This window comes from Alosa pseudoharengus, unplaced genomic scaffold (genome assembly GCF_046254945.1).
Source record: "Alosa pseudoharengus isolate Yale_2024_CS ecotype anadromous, Long Island Sound unplaced genomic scaffold, YU_APseudo_1.1 YU_APseudo_1.1_scf_13, whole genome shotgun sequence".
NCBI lineage: Eukaryota > Metazoa > Chordata > Actinopteri > Clupeiformes > Clupeidae > Alosa > Alosa pseudoharengus.
In genome coordinates, this window is record NW_027468598.1 from 5,361,059 (window position 1) to 5,381,412 (window position 20,354).

General features: G+C 41.2%; 1 protein-coding gene across 1 annotated transcript; it reads right to left on the reverse strand.

The window, feature by feature from the left end:
* Window positions 1-1,958: 1,958 nt before the first annotated feature.
* Window positions 1,959-8,928, reverse strand: LOC143121505 (2-oxoisovalerate dehydrogenase subunit alpha, mitochondrial-like). Its single transcript, XM_076281889.1, has 8 exons — window positions 8,483-8,928; window positions 6,125-6,301; window positions 5,779-5,865; window positions 4,691-4,799; window positions 4,272-4,433; window positions 3,845-4,051; window positions 3,583-3,724; window positions 1,959-3,269 (listed from the first exon to the last, which is right to left on the reverse strand). Exons 1-8 carry the CDS (start codon window positions 8,591-8,593, stop codon window positions 2,927-2,929), a joined length of 1,338 nt encoding a protein of 445 aa, XP_076138004.1. The 5' UTR covers window positions 8,594-8,928; the 3' UTR covers window positions 1,959-2,926.
* Window positions 8,929-20,354: the final 11,426 nt, after the last annotated feature.

Consider the following 20,354-nt stretch of genomic DNA (forward strand, 5'->3'; position numbering starts at 1 on the left):
TTTTACCATGGAAGGAGAGGAAGACTAGTTCTCAAAGTAGCACATTCTGTTGTGTAGAGCGGATTTATATTTAAAGGGAGTCATAGTTAAAATGATGTTTGTTTTTTTGGTTACTTTTATAATGTGGCCAACATAAAGGTCACACTATGAAAGAAAATGAGATCAGAACCGCTGAGTTATAGGTATATGATTATGCGCCGAGTGAAAAGACTATACAATTGGCCAAACAAAAAAGAAAACATACAACATATCTGGATGATAGAAAGTGAAATAAGAATAAGTTTGGTATTTTTACAATTACACACATTTACAAGCAACTTACAGAAATTCCATTTAGTCCATTTGTCATGTGAGCATTTCATTCATCTAGGCCAGGGGTCGGCAACCTTTTTTGCCTGGAGAGCCACTTTTACCAAATTTATTATTTTTTTAATCTCAGAAGAGCCACAAGACGGTTACAAGAAAAAGTTTGGATATTTAACATACAGTTACTTTCATTCAACAGAGGATTTTTAAATAGGCTAGCCTACATTTTCTACTAGTTTTAATGTGCAAGTAACTTGAAATGTAAAGTGGAATGACAGAAGTATAGGCCTTAGGCTTCCCATGTAGGCTAAACACACCCCCTATTTTTCCAGTGTCCTTTGGTATGCAAAGTAACATCATAGTTAACAACACAACACTCAATTTTCGTTGACATGTCATTGGCGAAATTGAACATTAGGCCTACCAGAGGTAAGATTTGGTGATGGCCTTGGACTCTGGCTGGCTCATATTCAGTGACATGAAGTTTCATGCAAGAATTGAGGCTGTCACCATTTAAGGGCAACTCCACGCAAAACTGTCATAGGCTACCATGGCATTGTGTTGGCGTTATGGATGTGACAGTTTTGCACGGAATTGCCCTTAAACATGAGCGCAGGTTTGTCTTTATATTTTTCATATGTGAGAAAGATTTCTCACATGCAAGTGGAACCAAACAGGGTTTAACACAGCAATACTAACTCCTTGCAGTGTGCGATATATAACGGGCAGTTCATTTTGCGTTTTCAGAATCAGTCTTCGGATGGAAACTTTCCCATTTCAGCCTTGTGTTCGCGCTCGCAAGCTGTGGTGGTCGCTGACCTTTCCTTTTTGACATTTTCCTTATCTAGCCTACAGCAAGCGCACACATCAACAATAACAATTAAAGTGTTCTCGTTGACTGAAATGGAGGGAAATCGGTGATTTTGTTTGATATTGACATATGGCAATGAACCGCGAATGTAACAATATTGTGCAGCTATAGGCTACGGTTACGGAGTCAAGTGAGGTGGAAAGTTATATCGGCTAAATTACTCAGATAGACTTACAATATTACATTTTGAAAATGAACTAACTAAAATACATTTTAATTAAATACTCATTAATTAATTTCAAAAGCTGAGCCGCATCAGAGGGATCAAAGAGCCGCATGGCTCCGGAGCCGTGGGTTGCCGAACCCTGATCTAGGCTCAGTTTGTGTGGTATCATAAAACCAGTGTTTGCTGCGCTCTAGTGGTCAAAATAGAACCTAATCCAGAAACAAACTCAAAACCTCAAAAATGTAGACTACTAGATGGTGAAGGGTTAGGGTACACAAAACTGTTTTCTATCCAGTGTATGGACATTTGACTGAATAAGCTTAGGACATTTTTGGATGTACAGTATTGTAGAAAGTGCCTTAGAAGAATGACCCCCCCCCCCCCCCCCTTTTAACAATTCTTAATTCCCCAGACAAAATGGATTAGTTTGAACACCGATCTCTCTTGATCAGCATTTTCCTTAACAAGAGGAAGTTGAGAAACTTTTTACTAAATTCTATACAATTTAAGGGCTTTGATTTAAGTTTATGATGATTTGGTTGCAAAATTTCAGCAAGTAAATATTAATGTTTTCATCAGTGTCTCAACAAAGGACAACAGTCTCACAAACAAAAGTATTTTAGAATGTCATTTATTCAGAAAAGTCACAGCTACTGTTAATCCCCATCCCTATGTGTAGTGGTTTTAAATACTGTTTTGACCTCAAACCAAAATCTCACCACGATTACAAATATTTCTTGCCAATGGCCTGTTAGTTTGTTCAAGTTAAAGTTACAAAGTTAGAGTTGATTTTCTTATCACTTCACAAACAAAGAATATAATAGAATATAAACAATGCTGATATGTGATTGGCATTGCAAACATTTTTATTTGGAAAAAAAATAACAATCCAAAAATTCTTACTGAATTTTTCAGTAAGAATGATTTTTTTTTCTTAGCTCAGAAGGCCAAAGACTAAATCATGTGTCTATAGAAAGTTGAACAGGAAATGAAACCCCAATAATAAAAAAAAAACTCAGTGTTACTTTAAAAACTTGTCAGACTGGTTGAAGAATGAGGAAAAAGCGGGATAGATGTGACACTGCAAAAAAGAAAGACAACGCTTTTGCTGTCTACAAAGTTGTCAAATGAGACCTTGGAGTTGTGTTTCCGAAACACCTCATAAACAACCAAGAGTAGAATAAATAACTAATATAAAAGATATATGAGGACCACAGCATTTATGTAACAGTTAAATGCTTCACTATGCCAACATCTCCTTTCCACTTGTGGCTACTGGCTGTGTAGAATGTAAAACAAAGAGATACACAAGGTACACAAGGACAACACAAACATGAAGCGACAACCAAGTTTCTATTTGTGATGAGCAGTAATTCCAGATTTGAAAAGCTGCAATACATTTCAAGGCACTAAAATACAATATTGTTGAGGCCCCTGGTGGAGAACGTGAACCCCATCCCATTCTCAACCATCTGGTCCAGCATTTCTCATGATGCTGTTAGATAACCCACACCCACACACAAATATAATCACTACAATTTTTCAACCAACATACCTAATATTCCAAACTTAGTCCAGCTATTTTATTTCTCATAAAGGTCAATTGGGTAATGCTCTTTGTACTGCTGAATATGCCTCCACATAGCATCCTTCTGCTTCTCCAAGTTGGGAGTCATTTCCTGATACACGTCTGAGAAGAGCAGGTCAACTTTGGGCTTCAGCCGCCTCTCAGCCTTCTCAAAAGCTTCCATGACCAGCTTGCGAGACTGTTTCCTCCAGGTTCGCTCTTCTTCCTCACCCCACCAGTTGCGTGCGTTCATGTAGTGACGCAGGCGTGAGATGGGGTTGTCTTGCTTGTCCCAGTAGTTTACTTCTTCCACTGATCGGTATGCCGAGCTGTCATCACTGGTGCTATGGTGACCAATCCTGAAAGGAGAGAAGAGGAGGAGATGCTTAAGCAGAGTCACTTTATCTTCTAAATCATCTATCTGCCATGTATTTGTCAAGCAAAGTGGTTACTGAATCCTTATACCACCACCCTGCCAAAAAGCAACATGTTTTGGTGGGTTGAGTGGTCAACAAATTAACCAGGAAATATCCTCTAATGGCCTCTGTCACTACTTTGTTTAGGTTAAAAAAATTAAGTAGTGTAACTGTAATGGAAACCCTGGTGGTAAAGTAGTTCAAAATAATGTCAAAGAACACAATTCTTGAGGGGAAAAAACAGAGCATCACGTACCTATATGTCATAGCCTCTATAAGGAAGGGCTGGTTCTCAGCAACGGCCCTGCGACGAGCCTCCTTTGTTGCATTGTAAACTGCAAAGACATCATTGCCGTCTACACGGATGGACATCATCCCGTAGCCAGGGCCACGAGCAGCTAGGAGGTGTAGGAGAAAAAGAGTGGCAAGTTCAACTCTACTTTAATGCTTCACAACAAAAAGCCAAATCACTGCCTTACAAAAGGAATATGTATACAACTGTTGGTTGAGGAACTCACCAATGCCATCACCCCTGTACTGCTCATTGGTAGGTGTAGAGATGGCATATCCGTTGTTACGACAGAAGAAAATTAGCGGACACTCCAGTGTGGCCGAGAAGTTGAACCCAGCATGGGCATCACCCTCACTTGCTGCCCCCTCTCCGAAGTAGCAAATGACTGCGCGTTTATCGTTCTCCCTCTTCAAGGCATAGGCGGCCCCAGCAGCTAGAATAGAGAAGCATGTGAATCAAACAACACTGCTTGTCTCCTCATACACACTTACACAACACATATACAATTTTACTGTGGCAACTGATAGCTCTGTTACATTTGTACAACATATTTACACTTTATACACAAATGTTGTCATAGCCTTTCGTAATGCCAGTAAAGAGAGGTTGTTTTCTGTTAAGCTGCATACAGTTTGACAGAGTGGGATGCTTACCTTGTGGAATCTGAGTTGCCAGTGGAGAAGAGATTGTGACAAAGTTCAGGTCTTTGCTACCATAGTGGACTGGCATCTGCCTGCCTTTCCCAAGGTCATCAGCATTTGCATAGCATTGTGCCATGAACAGGTCCAATGGGAAGCCACGGTACATGAGGACACCTAAAATAAAACAGAAATCAGAATAATCTACAGTATGTGACTTCACCTAACATTCATTTCACTATTACATAGCCAATACAAACACAAACCCAGTTTCAAATCAATCAAAATCTTTGATGCAAAAGCAAACTGTTCTGAGAATGCAGAACTATTCTTTTTAATAATGTGTTAAGTGTACAACCTCCTTACACAAGACATTTCAAAATAGCTTAATTTTTGGTTTGGTATAGGGAACACTATCCAAATTAACTTCTCACCAACTTCACGATACTGGCCAAAGACAAGATCATTGGGATCCAATGCTGCAGCACTTCCAATATGTGTTCCCTCCTCACCATAGTTAGTCGAGTAGAATGAGATACGACCCTACAACAAAAAGCAGCCATTAACATTTCTCAGTACGCGGATAGAACATCACCTGACCAACACCCTTTGTGCATGAAAAAGTACATGTTCCACATACAGTAGAGTAGAGCAGGCACATTGAGAAGGAAGTTGACAAATTTCAAGAGGTCTGAAGTTATTTTCAAATCTGAGGCAAGGGCAAAATTGGGGCAGCCGTGGCCTACTGGTTAGCGCTTCAGACTTGTAACCATAGGGTTGCCAGTTCGAACCCCGAGCAGTAGAAACAGCTGAACTGCCCTTGAGCAAGGCACCTAACCCCTCACTGCTCCCCGAGCGCCGCTGTTGTAGCAGGCAGCTTACTGCGCCGGGATCAGTGTGTGCTTCACCTCACTGTGTGCTGAGTGTGTTTCACTAATTCACGGATTGGGATAAATGCAGAGACCAAATTTCCCTCACAGGATCAAAAGAGTATATACTTGCTTATACTTAAATAATTCCATTTTAGGACACATTGTTTAGGTCTACTTTAGTTTACTGATTGCATAAGCACGTCTCAGCAAGAAAAGTCATAATTGTTCAGTGATTGATCATGGCATTTTATTATTTTACCATTTCAATCAAATTAAGTCAGTTGATCACACCATAGCCTTCAACCTATTCTTTTCAATAGCCAGCATAACATTTGGGTGTTTACTTGTCTCCCAGTTTATAGTCAGTTGAGCTAAGTGAACCGTTTATGTTAGCATGAGACTGGGTTGTTGCAATTCCATTAAGAGTTGTATTAAATGTAACTAAGTTTTCCCCCGCTGTCTATATGCACATTATGTGGCCAGAGTGCACACAAGTTAAGTCAAGCTAAAATCAGTCTACCTGCCTGTCCATTATGCTGTTGGAAAAAGTTTTTACAAATCAAACTAACCCTTGAACAGTTAACCCTGCACCTAAGCTAGTAGTTGTACATGTTCCACTGAAAGTGACAGTTGGCTACATTGGGACTCACTTGTCTCTGAGATTCATACAGGATGCGATCCATGGTGTTCAGTAATGTCATCTTCTGATAGAAATTCAAGACCTCCTCTTTAGTCAGCTGAAATTTGAAGTAAAAAATGTCAATAAAGCACCAGCATGACAAGAAAATCAGTGTTCCTTAATGTATCCCCTCCCCAAATACTGGAATAGTACATTATTCCTTAATGTATCCCCTGTATCCCAAATATTGTCTTTCAATTAAAAAGAAAACCAAGCCAATCTGCATTATGCTGCTGCATATTTGAATCTGAGGAATATTTTATGATGTCTAGACCACAAAAACACTAAGGAGGACTGAGCTCTACATGTTTTCCAACCTGTGGATCCTCTGAGGGGTTGATGATCTGTCCCTGTCTGTCCATCACTCTGTACACAGGAATCCCCGAGATTACATTGGGCTTGATGAACTCCAGCTGATCAACAAATTCAGCAGATGCTCCAGGAAACTGTGGCTTTTCCGCTGAGGAGTCAAAGGGTTGCTGCCGGTGAACTCCCTGCAACATTGACCATCATTATTAAAGAAGCAGTAAGGTGTGTTGGTCTAAAACTAACAAGCTAACTACATGAAAGGCATGCCAGACCTTGCAAGCGCCAGGGGAAAAGGTGAACTCAATGCAAAGTGTCCCTTAGTTTGCTGTCATCTTGTACACATGTCCTAGATGGAATTTGACCTTGACTTTGACTGCATGGCACCTGCAAGTACCTAATACGGTCACTCACTGTTGGTGAGTAACCTAAATAATGTTTAAAGGAACTGTATGTAAGATTGTGGCCAAAACTGGTACTGCAATCACTTTCAAATTACTGTAGAGCGGTGTATCCCCTCCCCCTCCCCCCTGACTGGCAGAGCTGGCAACACCGCATGTCAAAACACTACTGACTTCATGATTAGTAGATAGGTGGAGGGTGGCGCATCAGGCCAAAACACAACATGACAACATCAACATCAGTGATATTTAAAATGAACATGATTTCTTAATATCTAGTGACATATCAGGGCCATTTTATGATTAATTGAAATACATTTCTTACATAAGGTTCCTTTAAATTTGTAACATAGGCCTACATAGTAGTGATCACTTTCACATTGTCAGCATACCAATTGCACACTTCCCTAAACTGGCATCAGTGACAGTGTGTTAACTTTCAAAGTTGTGTGCATTGAAAGAAAACTTGGTTACACTTTACTTGACAGTATCGACATAAGAGTGACATGACACTGTCATGAATGTGTCATAAACAAGTCATAAACGTTTATGACATAACGCTTCTGTTATTAAGTGACATTGGGTTTTTGTAAACCCTAAATTAGGGTTAGGATTAGGTTAGAGTTAGGGTTAGGGTTCATGTGTCATGACAGTGTCTTGTGTTCATGACAGTGTCATGTCATTCTTATGTCGATACTGTCCAGTAAAGTGTTACCAAAAACGTACATCTACTTCAATTCATGAATAATGGGAGTGAAAAGAAAGGTTTATGTGTTTGTTGAATCGGTCTGGTCACATCACACACTTAATTGCCTGAAGAGCCTAACCAAAAAGAGAACTAACCAAATAACTCCAAAATAACCAAGCACTGTTTAATTGACTTTATACATAATTGCCATATCGATATTCAACACAACACATATTTGAAACAGATACAATAACAGTAGAAGGGAACCGCTGTAAAAGCTACAATCCAAAAGGTTGTTGCCATTTGAGCTTAACACCCAATGAAATTACACCCCCCCCCCCCTTCCGTGCTACTCAAGGAACATGTTGATTGGCTAGACATACAGTAGTGTATGGTGTATATTAGAGAAAACAAAAAGTAGACTGAACCACAAACCTACTTGGTCAGAACTAAGCTATTAGCATACATTTTCAAGCCAACCATCTCTGGTGTGGTTTCGACAAACAAAAAATGATTTTACCGTAGACTGTACTGAAATAGGTTAATGGTGTAAAGTCAGTGCGCTTCTGTGGGTCTGTTTGTGCGCAGTTTTCATTTCGGAGACTGAGTGGCAAGCACTGTCTCCAAATATACGGGGTCATCCCTATGTTCCCCAGGTCCCGGGTCCTATGTTCCCCGCTCGGGGTTATGGTTAGGGTTTTAAAAAAGGGTCCTATGTTCCCCGGTCTCATACAAAGCGGGGACATAGGACCCGGGGAACATAGGTACGCTCCCAAATATAGCCTACTATGGAAATGAGACTTATTTTGTCTGACTGCCACAAACCACAGACCCCATTCACTTCATAATAACACAGTCTATTGAGGGTCATCATACTAGAAGTTGTCGTGCCTAGGTCATCTACCGGTAATTCATGCTTAAAAATAGATTATTTGCTATTCGTAAAGACATGGGTTCACTAATTTAAACTAACATCAAGTAAAACCAACAATCTCATTAAATCTAGCATCTTCTTCTGGTTTGAATGCATTCCTTCTGCACTGAACATTTAATGTTATTTTAAGCCTATTGACTAGCTTGCAAATGTAACCTGTTGCAACCTGTTTTAAACGGAAACACAATGGAAAAACTAGTCAATTTGCCTAGTTGGGTTTATCCAATCTCAAAACGAGCGTACGTTTCCTCGCACATCACCATATTTCATTTAACAGGAACAATTCCGATATTCTGCTCCTAAATTGTACACTGTATGCTACCTGCCATGATGAAATTAAACTTACATTTACGCGGAACTCCCGTAGCTGGAGGAATCGGGGTGTTTTCAGCGTTGGATTCTGCCGAGTGGCATAGCATCCAATTCTGAACAGTCTCACCCCTCTGACTGCTGTCATCTCTCCTAAAGTGCTGGAGGCCGTCGGGTTCACACGCTAGGCCAGCCTTTCTCAAACTATGGGCCGTGGAGACTAGGCTACTGGTCCGCGGAGGCGAGGAGTGAAATTATACTTCGTCTGATAATTTGTTGCGCAATTGATCTAGGAAGCGCAGAACAGAACAGAACCGCTTTTTCGACAGAAAAAGAAAACAAACGTTTCTGGAGTCAGGAAGAAAATACTTGCTAATTTGGTGTCATCAAACATAGAGTCATACAATTAAGTGTGGTGGTATGAGCGTTCATTCAATGCATGCGTGCGCGCGTCTCCAAGTACATCTCGCAGAGAAACTGAAACCACTCGATAACGTTGGTAACAAAGCTCCGCTTCAGCCGAAGGCTACAAAGCAGTGGCGGCTGGTGGTATTTTTTTCTAGTGAAGGAGTTATGAAATTATGTTGTGATTGTTTTTAGTATTAGAGACTTATCTAGCACTCTCTCGAAAGTTCATTTTGACTTAATTTAAGAAGACTTTGACTTATTTTAAGGAGTCTTATCAAGACAAATTTACTCAATGAATGCAGCCAAATTTGCTTGTTTTGGAACAAGTTTGCTTGTTGTCAGGAGGAGACCTTTTTCTGAGATTTTACAAGAAAGCCCTAGTCTCTTTAACACCCCTAGTCTCTTTAACACCCATAAGGAGAAGCCATAAGTAAAAGAAATGGACAAACAGATCCCATAGACTTCGACGGAGACAAATTAAGTCAATTAGAAGCACTTTTCCGGTGATGGCTGAATGTACTGCACCGCAAACTGGGCTTGATCACGTAGATGTGACGTGGGCAACCTGTCTCTACCAATCTCTACTGTGCGACAGAAAATCACGTGGTCATGACATCATCGTTAGCCTATTTTTACAAAGAATAGCTGCTACAGGGCCATAACGTGAGGTACAAGGTAATGGAGCCTTTCATAAATTGTTGTGTTTCTTTAGAAATAAACAATGGACAAATAGAGTCTTTAAACACTTCAGCTATAAAGTTATTCGCTGTCAAAGTGATGCAAAAATGAACGGGGTTCAATAGAATGCTAGCAGTAGGTGATGGCTTGTTAGCCTATGGAATCTTCCATAGGGGGTGCGCTTTCCGGATGTGTGTTCATGAGATCAGCTCGGAAAACAAATATTACAGAGCAGATAGGCATAAATCACTGTTCTGGAGATCTTTAACAGGAAGAATAATTAGGCTACAATAGCTTTTGGCCACGTGTTAATACGTCTTGCCTTCCTATTTTAAATCCTCAACTTTGTCAAAGACGATTCAGAATAATCTGCTTGAAGCTAAATGTCATCATTTAAAAACAAAATAGACACAGCACCGTTTTCATGTGGCATATTGATAAGCACTTGACATTTCATGCAAAGTAGGCCCTATTGATAATACGTTGATAGATAGATAGATAGATAGATAGATAGATAGATAGATACTTTATTGATCCCCAAGGGGAAATTCAGGAATGTGGCTGGAGTGATTGATTCAGAAACATTTTCTAGGATTTGTCAATGCATCAGGAGGCAAATGCACGTGGAATTTTAGTTTTGTAGAGAAAATGGCAGTGGCAGAAGCAAACTGGTTGGTCAAACATATGCCAGAGCAGCAGTCAAGGTATAATTTTTTTTATCTGAATTTGAAGTGAACGCTGCATATGCACAGTTTGTTGTTTGTTATATGCATAAGGTTCAATCTAATGTCAAGGAGCGGGTATCCCAGAGGCAAGAATGTGTCTCTTATAGGCTACTGAATTTGACATAGCTTAGAGCCTGCATTAGTTAATTAGTAGCTTAGAATATTGGAAGGTTGTTGTTTCAAGATGTTGTGGACATCAACAACTGGGCATTAATACACTGCAAAAACTGCTTATCTAATACAGTCTAACCAAGTGTTATTATGACCGCCGCGCAGCGAAGCGGTGGTCATATAGGTTTAGTCAGATTTTTTTTTCTTTCTTTTTTTCTTTTTCGCATGCCCAAATTTCCGTCAATGATTCCCGGGACACTGAAAGACCGGGGTACACAAAACTTGGTGGGCATGTAACCCCACATGGATAGCATGGAACCATCGTTTTTCGTTTTGATCTGTAGCCCCCCCGCTGGACTGGACACCCCGAAAGGAGGGTAGGGCAGACACAGTTTTCTGTGAATATCTCGAGAACCATAGGGTTTAGGAGGACCATTTTTTTTTTGTATGTTGATCTCAAAGGGCAATGCCAACCCATTACATAACCACTCATTTCATGTATAGCGCCACCTAGTTAAACACAAAAAAGTAAAAATGAGGTGTTGTAATCACAGGTATCTGTGACCTAACATAGTCAAAACTGCACGAAATTGGAAGTGTAGGATCATTATGACACCTTCTGTATGCACGCCAAGTTTCGTGGAATTCCGTTCATGGGGAGCCACACAATAAATTAATTTATGTTACTATACACCAACTGGCCTGTAGGTGGCCGGAGACAGTTTTCTGTGAATATCTCGAGAACCGTAGGGCCTAGGAGGTCCACCTTTTTTATGTATGTTGGTCTTAAGGGGGCATGTCAACCCATCCCATTACCACTTATTTCATGTATAGCGCCACCTAGTTAAAAATTAAAAAGCAAAAAATTAGGTGTTTTCACCACAATATCTCTGGCTGACAAGGTCAAAACTGCATGAAATTAAGAGTGTAGGATCATTATGACACCCTCCAAATGCTTGCCAAGTTTTGTGTACTTTCGTTCATGGGGGGCCTTACAATAAAATAATGTATGTGTACATTTAGTGACGTACACCAACAAGGATTCCCGGGACACTGAAAGACCGGGGTACACAAAACTTGGTGGGCATGTAACCCCACATGGATAGCATGGAACCGTCGTTTTTCGTTTTGATCTGTCGCCCCCCCGCTGGACTGGACCCCCCGAAAGGAGGGTAGGGCAGACACAGTTCTCTGTGAATATCTTGAGAACTGTAGGGACTAGGATGACCATTTTTTTCCGTATGTTAACCCATTTCATGTGCACACATGTGCACAAACAGATACACACACACACACATATACATTCACAGTAATCATACGTATGACACATACTCACACAGTAGACATGTACGCTTGCATGCACAGGCACATACGCAGGCACACACACAAGCACACACACACACACACACCCACACACATAGCATAAACATGTACATGCACACATGCACACAATTCAAGAATTTCTCAGAATTATGAACAGGCAAGATGGAGGTGGGTTTGTAGAAAATGAATTTTACATGTGAAATCTATGAACTAATCATGTTTTGGTACTTGTTGTCTAGCAGATATCAGTGAGAACATCTAGTTCTAGTCTGCGGTACATCTAGTTCATCTTATATCAAGATCAGAAAATATAGTTGGTATTGTTTTCAGTATAAAGAGACTAGGGCTTTCTTGTAAAATCTCAGAAAAAGGTCTCCTACTGACAACAAGCAAACTTGTTCCAAAACAAGCAAATTTGGCTGCATTCATTGAGTAAATTTGTCTTGATAAGACTCCTTAAAATAAGTCAAAGTCTTCTTAAATTAAGTCAAAATGAACTTTCGAGAGAGTGCTAGATAAGTCTCTAATACTAAAAACAATCACAACATAATTTCATAACTCCTTCACTAGAAAAAAATACCACCAGCCGCCACTGCTTTGTAGCCTTCGGCTGAAGCGCTTTGTTACCAACGTTATCGAGTGGTTTCAGTTTCTCTGCGAGATGTACTTGGAGACGCGCGCACGCATGCATTGAATGAACGCTCATACCACCACACTTAATTGTATGACTCTATGTTTGATGACACCAAATTAGCAAGTATTTTCTTCCTGACTCCAGAAACGTTTGTTCTGTCGAAAAAGCGGTTCTGTTCTGTTCTGCGCTTCCTAGATCAGTTGCGCAACAAATTATCAGACGAAGTATAATTTCACTCCTCGCCTCCGCGGACCAGCAGTCTCCACGGCCCATAGTTTGAGAAAGGCTGGCCTAGCGTGTGAACCCGACGGCCTCCAGCACTTTAGGAGGAGAGATGACAGCAGTCAGAGGAGTGAGACTGTTCAGAATTGGATGCTATGCCACTCGGCAGAATCCAACGCTGAAAACACCCTGATTCCTCCAGCTACGGGAGTTCCGCGTAAATGTAAGTTTAATTTCATCATGGCAGGTAGCATACAGTGTACAATTTAGGAGCAGAATATCGGAATTGTTCCTGTTAAATGAAATATGGTGATGTGCGAGGAAACGTACGCTCGTTTTGAGATTGGATAAACCCAACTAGGCTAATTGACTAGTTTTTCCATTGTTTTTCCGTTTAAAACAGGTTGCAACAGGTTACATTTGCAAGCTAGTCAATAGGCTTAAAATAACATTAAATGTTCAGTGCAGAAGGAATGCAGTCAAACCAGAAGAAGATGCTAGATTTAATGAGATTGTTGGTTTTACTTGATATTAGTTTAAATTAGTGAACCCATGTCTTTACGCAGGCGCGCCTGCAGGTGTACGTCCGTACGCACTGTGCGTACCATCAGGCTACTCAACAAGAGAAAATTTCCTGTGTGTGTGTGTTTTGGCCCACCTTCCCAACTATGGACAGTATCCCATTAGCTGCATGCCATTGAAGTTAGTGAACACGTTATCAAAATTAACGCGCACACATTTTGTTTGAGCAGGAGAGAGAGAATACGCACACAGGCACGCAACTAGGCTACTTGTTTTCTTTTACTCGGCTATCTATATTATCAGCACACAATGTTGAGCTAATTCACTAACTCAATACTCATCATGGATATCTCAAGTTTAAACAACGAAAACAGAAAGAATGGATGCAGCAAAGCTAGGAGTTATTCCAGATGGGCAAGAACAAGGTAGGTAATTGCTTGTCAACGTTAGACTGCATTAGACAGCTGTTTAAAGCCAGACGTCATGGTAAGCTAGAACAAAACTAAAGGTAACTTTAGCCTGTATAGGGCTGTATCAAGTTGTCCAAATGAATAGGTCATTGAAGATGTTGTTGTATTATTGCATGTGAATGTTGCTATGCTATGTAAACCGGGAAACGGACAAATATTGTCCACGCGTGAATTTTTTTTTGCGGGGGGGGGGGGGGGCGGGGGGAATAGGTGTGCGTACCATAGCATTAATTCCTGCAGGCGCCCCTGTCTTTACGAATAGCAAATAATCTATTTTTAAGCATGAATTACCGGTAGATGACCTAGGCACGACAACTTCTAGTATGATGACCCTCAATAGACTGTGTTATTATGAAGTGAATGGGGTCTGTGGTTTGTGGCAGTCAGACAAAATAAGTCTCATTTCCATAGTAGGCTATATTTGGGAGCGTACCTATGTTCCCCGGGTCCTATGTCCCCGCTTTGTATGAGACCGGGGAACATAGGACCCTTTTTTAAAACCCTAACCATAACCCTAACCCTAACCCCGAGCGGGGAACATAGTACCCGGGACCTGGGGAACATAGGGATGACCCCGTATATTTGGAGACAGTGCTTGCCACTCAGTCTCCGAAATGAAAACTGCGCACAAACAGACCAACAGAAGCGCACTGACTTTACACCATTAACCTATTTCAGTACAGTCTACGGTAAAATCATTTTTTGTTTGTCGAAACCACACCAGAGATGGTTGGCTTGAAAATGTATGCTAATAGCTTAGTTCTGACCAAGTAGGTTTGTGGTTCAGTCTACTTTTTGTTTTCTCTAATATACACCATACACTACTGTATGTCTAGCCAATCAACATGTTCCTTGAGTAGCACGGAAGGGGGAGGGATGTAATTTCATTGGGTGTTATGGCTTCTCCGTCAATATAGGACTGCAATACATCCTGCACCACCTACAGTAGACTCCCCAGAGACATATGCCAGGATCCTGTTTGTGGACTTCAGCTCGGCGTTCAACATCATCATCATCCCTGAACTCCTACATTAGAAGCTCACCCAGTTGTCAGTGCCTGCCACCACCTGTCAGTGGATCATCAGCTTCCTGACTGACAGGCAGCAGCATGTCAGACTGGGGAGCATCTCACCCAAAACCCGCTCCATCAGCACTGGCGCCCCACAGGGGTGTGTCCTCTCCCCACTGCTCTTCTCCCTCTACAGTAATGACTGTACCTCAGTGAACCCGTTTGTGAAACTCCTGAAGTTTGCAGATGACACCACCGTCATTGGTTTGATCCAGGATGGTGACGAGTCTGCTTACAGACAGGAGGTGGAACAACTGGTTCAATGGTGCAGTCAGAACCACCTGGAGTTAAACCCCAAGAAGACCGTGGAGATGACAGTAGACTTTAGTTTAGGAGAAGCCTAAACTAAGATCGTGGCGCTATTTACGTATGTTCTGGAGCCCAATGTGGTATCTAGCTTTCTAATAGCTATGGCATTAGAGAAATACACTAGGCCAGTGTTTCTCAAACTTTTTCAGGCCAAGGACCACTTAACCAATTTAAAAAAAACTCACGGACCACCTAGATAAAAAAAGAAAAAACAGTAGACCTACTTCAACAGTATGTTACTATATAATAGGCGTACTCACTGAACCACCTTGCTTATTGTCTTTCCGCCTTGCTTATTGTGTCAGAGGATTCATATGATTTAAACTTACATACCTTACATAGGCAGTGTCGCAGAACTGTTTGGATTTACATACAAGTTGGTTCAATATTGCAAACAACTCATCTATATTATATTTTACCACGTCTGCTCGCGGACCACTTGGGATAGCCTTGCGGACCACCAGTGGTCCCCGGATCACACTTTGAGAAACACTGCACTAGACTATCTCTTTAAAAATGTCACAAAAGCAGGCAGGAAGCTGGTGGAGTGCCAGTGGAGAGGAAGTTTGTCAGGAACTGCACTGTAAAAAAATGAATTACGCTTTGTTCAAGTAATTACATGTTCACAATTGAATGGACAGGAAATAGGAATTATTATTAACGAACAGAAAAATCCACATCAAACTGATAGGTTGCATCTCAGTGATGTGTGAATATACAATAGTGAATATTCCGAATTGAAAATACTTAATTGCCACAGGTGTTTATTCAGCGCATGCGCTTGCTGGCCAACACACGGGGTTTCTTTTCCTCTCAGCATTCGCAAGGGCTGGGCAACGTGCTTCTCTCCCGGATGAAGTTTTCTCCACTTGACTTGCAGGATGGCCAAACTTTGAAAAGGTACGTGTTTAACAGGCTTTAAGCATGTATTCCTCATTGTGTCCTACTCAAGAAATGATTTAACATGTCTGTGTGCGTTTTTATTAATTTAAGATTTCGATTGACTAGGTGCTAGTTTTGACGCAGTGTTTGCTATTGGGCTAGCTCATATGGCATTCGCGTTAGCTAACTTTCGAGCGACGGTCGGACCATATTGACTGTTTCTTTCTCCCATTTACAAACTGTCAGCGCATCTGTGGTGCAGTAGGCTATGGTCCTCTTCTTTAACCAGTGCGGTATTTCTGATTTCAGTGTGCACAATGATCATGCGTCATGTAATGTTCACAAGTTGAGTGCATTAGTCCTGTGCCACGGGTGCCTGTCTATCTGGCACTAGCCATGTAATTTACCAGACCAGATAGAGCTCGGCATATGGCAGATTTGAATTCAGCACACCCAAATTGACAATGTATGACTGTTTGCCGACTTTGTCTCACAAATGCCTTTGGGTGTCACAATCCTGGATTTCAGTACCAGTGTAATAGTCGTGTTCAGAGAATGGATAAATTACACTGTGTCTCTTTTATAAGTACTATGTCACCTGGCTAGCTTTGGTGTGTTCACCTGCCATTGTGGGATTGGCAAATGTGATTGGTCATGCCATAGGTCCTGCTGTAATTTGCAAATTCACTTATTGGAGCTCACTGCTTTCTTTCTTTCTGTTTACATGTTTCAGATAGGAACACCAAATCTCCGATGTTTTGCAAGTACTGCGGTTTTTCCTCAGACCAGGACAATCTTGTCAGACACCAGGAGCTTCACCACAGGAGACCCCACCACTGGCCTTGTGTTCATTCCAACTGTCCTTGTGTGTTTAAAACTCGAGGAGCCTTAAAGTCACACCTTTCAAGACATCATCACAAAGGTGCACTTGTTCATGATCAGTCTAATTTCACCTTCAAATGTGAATGTTGTGATTTTCAGGAAATATGTTCTGAAAGGGACTTTTTTAAACACCTAGGAAATCATCTTAAAATTCAGGAAACCGTTCAGTGTCCCTTTTTAGGTTGTGACTTTAAAACAAATGCTTACAAAACATTCAGTTCACATAAAAGCAGAAAACATAAGCAGTATAGTACAAAAGACTTTAGAACTGTGATTCAGCCGTTTGCTGTAACTGCAGCTGGAAGTATTGATGCTGCTGCTTCAACTTTAATTCAACAAGAATCGAGTCATGTGTTGGAGGAACATGCAGTAGAACATTTTGATGGTACAACAGTTGAGAACAAACTTGCAAGTCTTTTACTGTCTATGCAAACTGTCTTGCATGTCTCACGAAGTGCAGTTCAAACAATAATTGAGGGTCTACGTGATGTATTGATTTGCTCCAAATCCAACGCATTTCAGGCAGTTTCAGAGGTTCTGGCAAAACACAACCTTTCATCAGAGAACACACTAGTTAAGGAGATAGTTGACTCTGTTTTTGCTTCCAATCAATTACTGTCAACAATTTCTGAAAAGGGCTGCCTATCTACTGACTACAGAAGAAACTTGTATTTTGCACAGCATTTTCCTTTGATTGAGGCAGTGGAATATTGATACACTCAAGATAGTAGAAACACGTTTGTTTATGTACCATTGACTTTGGTGCTTGAAAACTTGCTGAGACGCCCAGATTATTCAAGTGCATTAGTTCTGAGTCAAGAGCACTTGCCTGGTGTTTACAGGACTTTCCAGGATGGACAGTACTTTAGGCAGCGCAATGTTTCCCTTGGTGAAGAGACAGAAATCAGTATAGCCCTTTATATTGATGAATTTGAACTGTGCAACCCGTTGGGAACATCACGCAAGATCCACAAAGTAGTTGGAGTGTACTGGGTCATCCTAAACTTACCAGTGAAGTTCAGGGCAGGTTTGACATCCATTCAGTTGGGAGCTTTAGGAAAGAGTGTTGATGTCAGGAAGTTTGGTTATGAGAGTTTTTTAGAGCCCCTTATAAAGGATCTTAAGCTGGTAGGTCAACATGGGGTCTTTGTGGAGAACTTGAAGAAGACTGTTAATGTGAAGCTGTTTTGTGTCTGTGCAGACAATCTCGGAGCACATAGTTTAGCGGGATTCCAGGAAAGCTTTATTGTGGATAAGTTCTGCCGTTTTTGCTTAGTGAGTCATAGAGAAATAGCAACTGTTAAATCAGGGGATTTTGTTTTGAGAACTGTTGAACAGCACAATGAGTTTGTGGACGAGCTTAAGCGAAATGCAACACTTAAGAGCGTAAATGGTGTTAAACGTGAGTGTGTTTTGAGTAAGCATTTGTCTAACTTTCATCCTGTAACAGGTTTCCCCCCTGATGTCTTGCACGATACTTTTGAAGGCATTGTTCCGCTCGAATTAGCATTGTGCCTTTCAGACTTAATTTCTAAAGGCTTTTTCACTTTGGACCGACTTAACCACAGCATCAGATCATTCCCCTATAAATACACAGATAAAGTCAACAAGCCTAAGGTCATCGCTAAATCAGCCCTTTCAAAGAAGTCTGTTGGGGGGAATGGGCATGAAAACTGGGCGCTGCTGCGGCTGCTTCCTCTCATGGTTGGTTGGCTCGTCCCAGAGAGTGAACCATCATGGGAAATATTAATGGACTTGAAGGAGATTGTTCAAATAGTTGTTTCTGACAAATTCACAGAAGAAACATTAAGTTATCTGGCATTTAAGTTATCAGATCATCGCTTACTACTTAAAGCCACGTTTCCTGATTTTGTCTTAAAACCAAAACATCACATAATTGAGCATTATCCACACCTCATACGCTGTTATGGTCCATTAGTGGAACTATGGACCATGAGGTTCGAATCAAAGCACAGCGTCTTTAAAACAGTCGCTCGGGATGTACATAACACAAAGAATGTACTGCTTTCCTTGGCTGCAAAGCATCAGCAGTTAATGGCATACAATTTGGCTGGAGAAAGCCTCTTTAAGTCTGACTTGTACATCGACAAAGTTGTAGCTGTTCATGTGGGAACTTTGGACAGTGCACAGAGATCTGCGGTGTTAAGAAAATTGCCACATGTTGACACGGTTTCTATTACTCGTAAACTCGAACTGTTTGGAACAGAATATTCTCAAGGTATGATTGTCACAGCTGGCCATTGCAATGGGCAACCAGAGTTTTTCAAAATTTTGAGCATCATTGTCCATTGTGGCAAAGTATTATTCTTGTCAAAGAAGCTCGTTCCCTGGTACTTTGAGCATTATAGGTCTTTTCAAGTAGAGGACAGTGTCTATGGTGAAATCATGGTTGTTGATGTCAATCAATTGAATCATTTCTATCCTTTGGCAGCTTACCTTGTTGGGGGAAAGCTCTGGGTGACGCTGAGGACGCATTGTTAGACGGATCATGGTGAGTCTTGCGTTATTCCCAAACTTGTCTCATAAATTCAAATTCTATAAATGTGTTTGTATTGTGTAATGTATTGCACTGCTTCATAAAATAAAGGGAACACCTAAACAATGAAATGCAACTCTCAATCAATCATACTTCTGTGATACCAGCCTGTCCAGTTAAGAAGCAATATGCATTGTGAATTGATTTTGCTTACTGTTTTCCTTTCTGGCTGAGTTTTTCGTCATATGTGCATTATGACACCTGAAGGTATTATGAGGTGGTGTCTCTCAATTTGCTCAGTGACTGCAACTCCTCTCATCCCAGTCAATTTGCTCAGTGACTGCATCTCATCCCAGCCCCATGAGTATCTGAGATGAGTTGCACTACCTGAGCAAATTCAATGGGTGACAGACACTGCCTCGTGGTTAGTAAAGCGGTGTGAAACTGTCCTAAATGCACATGTGACCAAATACTCAAACAGATGGTCTGAGACTCCACCTGGCAACAATTTTTTGGGGCGTATTTTAGTAATTGCCAGTACTTTCTGTCTATTGCCTGTTAAATATGACCAAAAGTAGGCAAATGGATTCACAATGAGTTGCTTTGTTACTGGACAGGCTGTTATCTGACATATGATTGACTTGGAAGTTGCATTGTGTTGCTTTGGTGTGACCCTTATTTTTTTGAGCAGTGTATTTTCCTTAACCTGAATGTTTCCTGTTCCATAGGTACTGTTGCTTAGAGTTGTACTATCTGCTGATGAAGCAAGGCGTGTCCAACTTCCAGACTTGCCAGAGTCTGTGGATGCGCTTGTGGATTTCCTTAAAGAAAAACTACAACTTCAGGGGGCAATTCCAATTGCAATTTGAGGACCCTGAATTCCAAAATGCCCGTTGCAATTTGTCAGATATCAGAACTTCCACCTCAACGTGCAGTTCTACACATTAAGTGGAAAGGGCATTCAGCTTATGAAGATCACTTGGATCTATCGCAGTCCCTTGGATCCATCTCGTCACTCGACACTGCAAGTCTAAGCTCCTCCAAAGGAGCCTCACCTGCAACTTCACCCAGCCCCTTACCCACCTCCACAAGAAATGTGCGCAGTGCGTCAGAGTGGCCCTCTCCATTCCCTATCCCTGCTCTGTCTCTTGATGTTGAGCAGAAGTTAAGAAAAGGC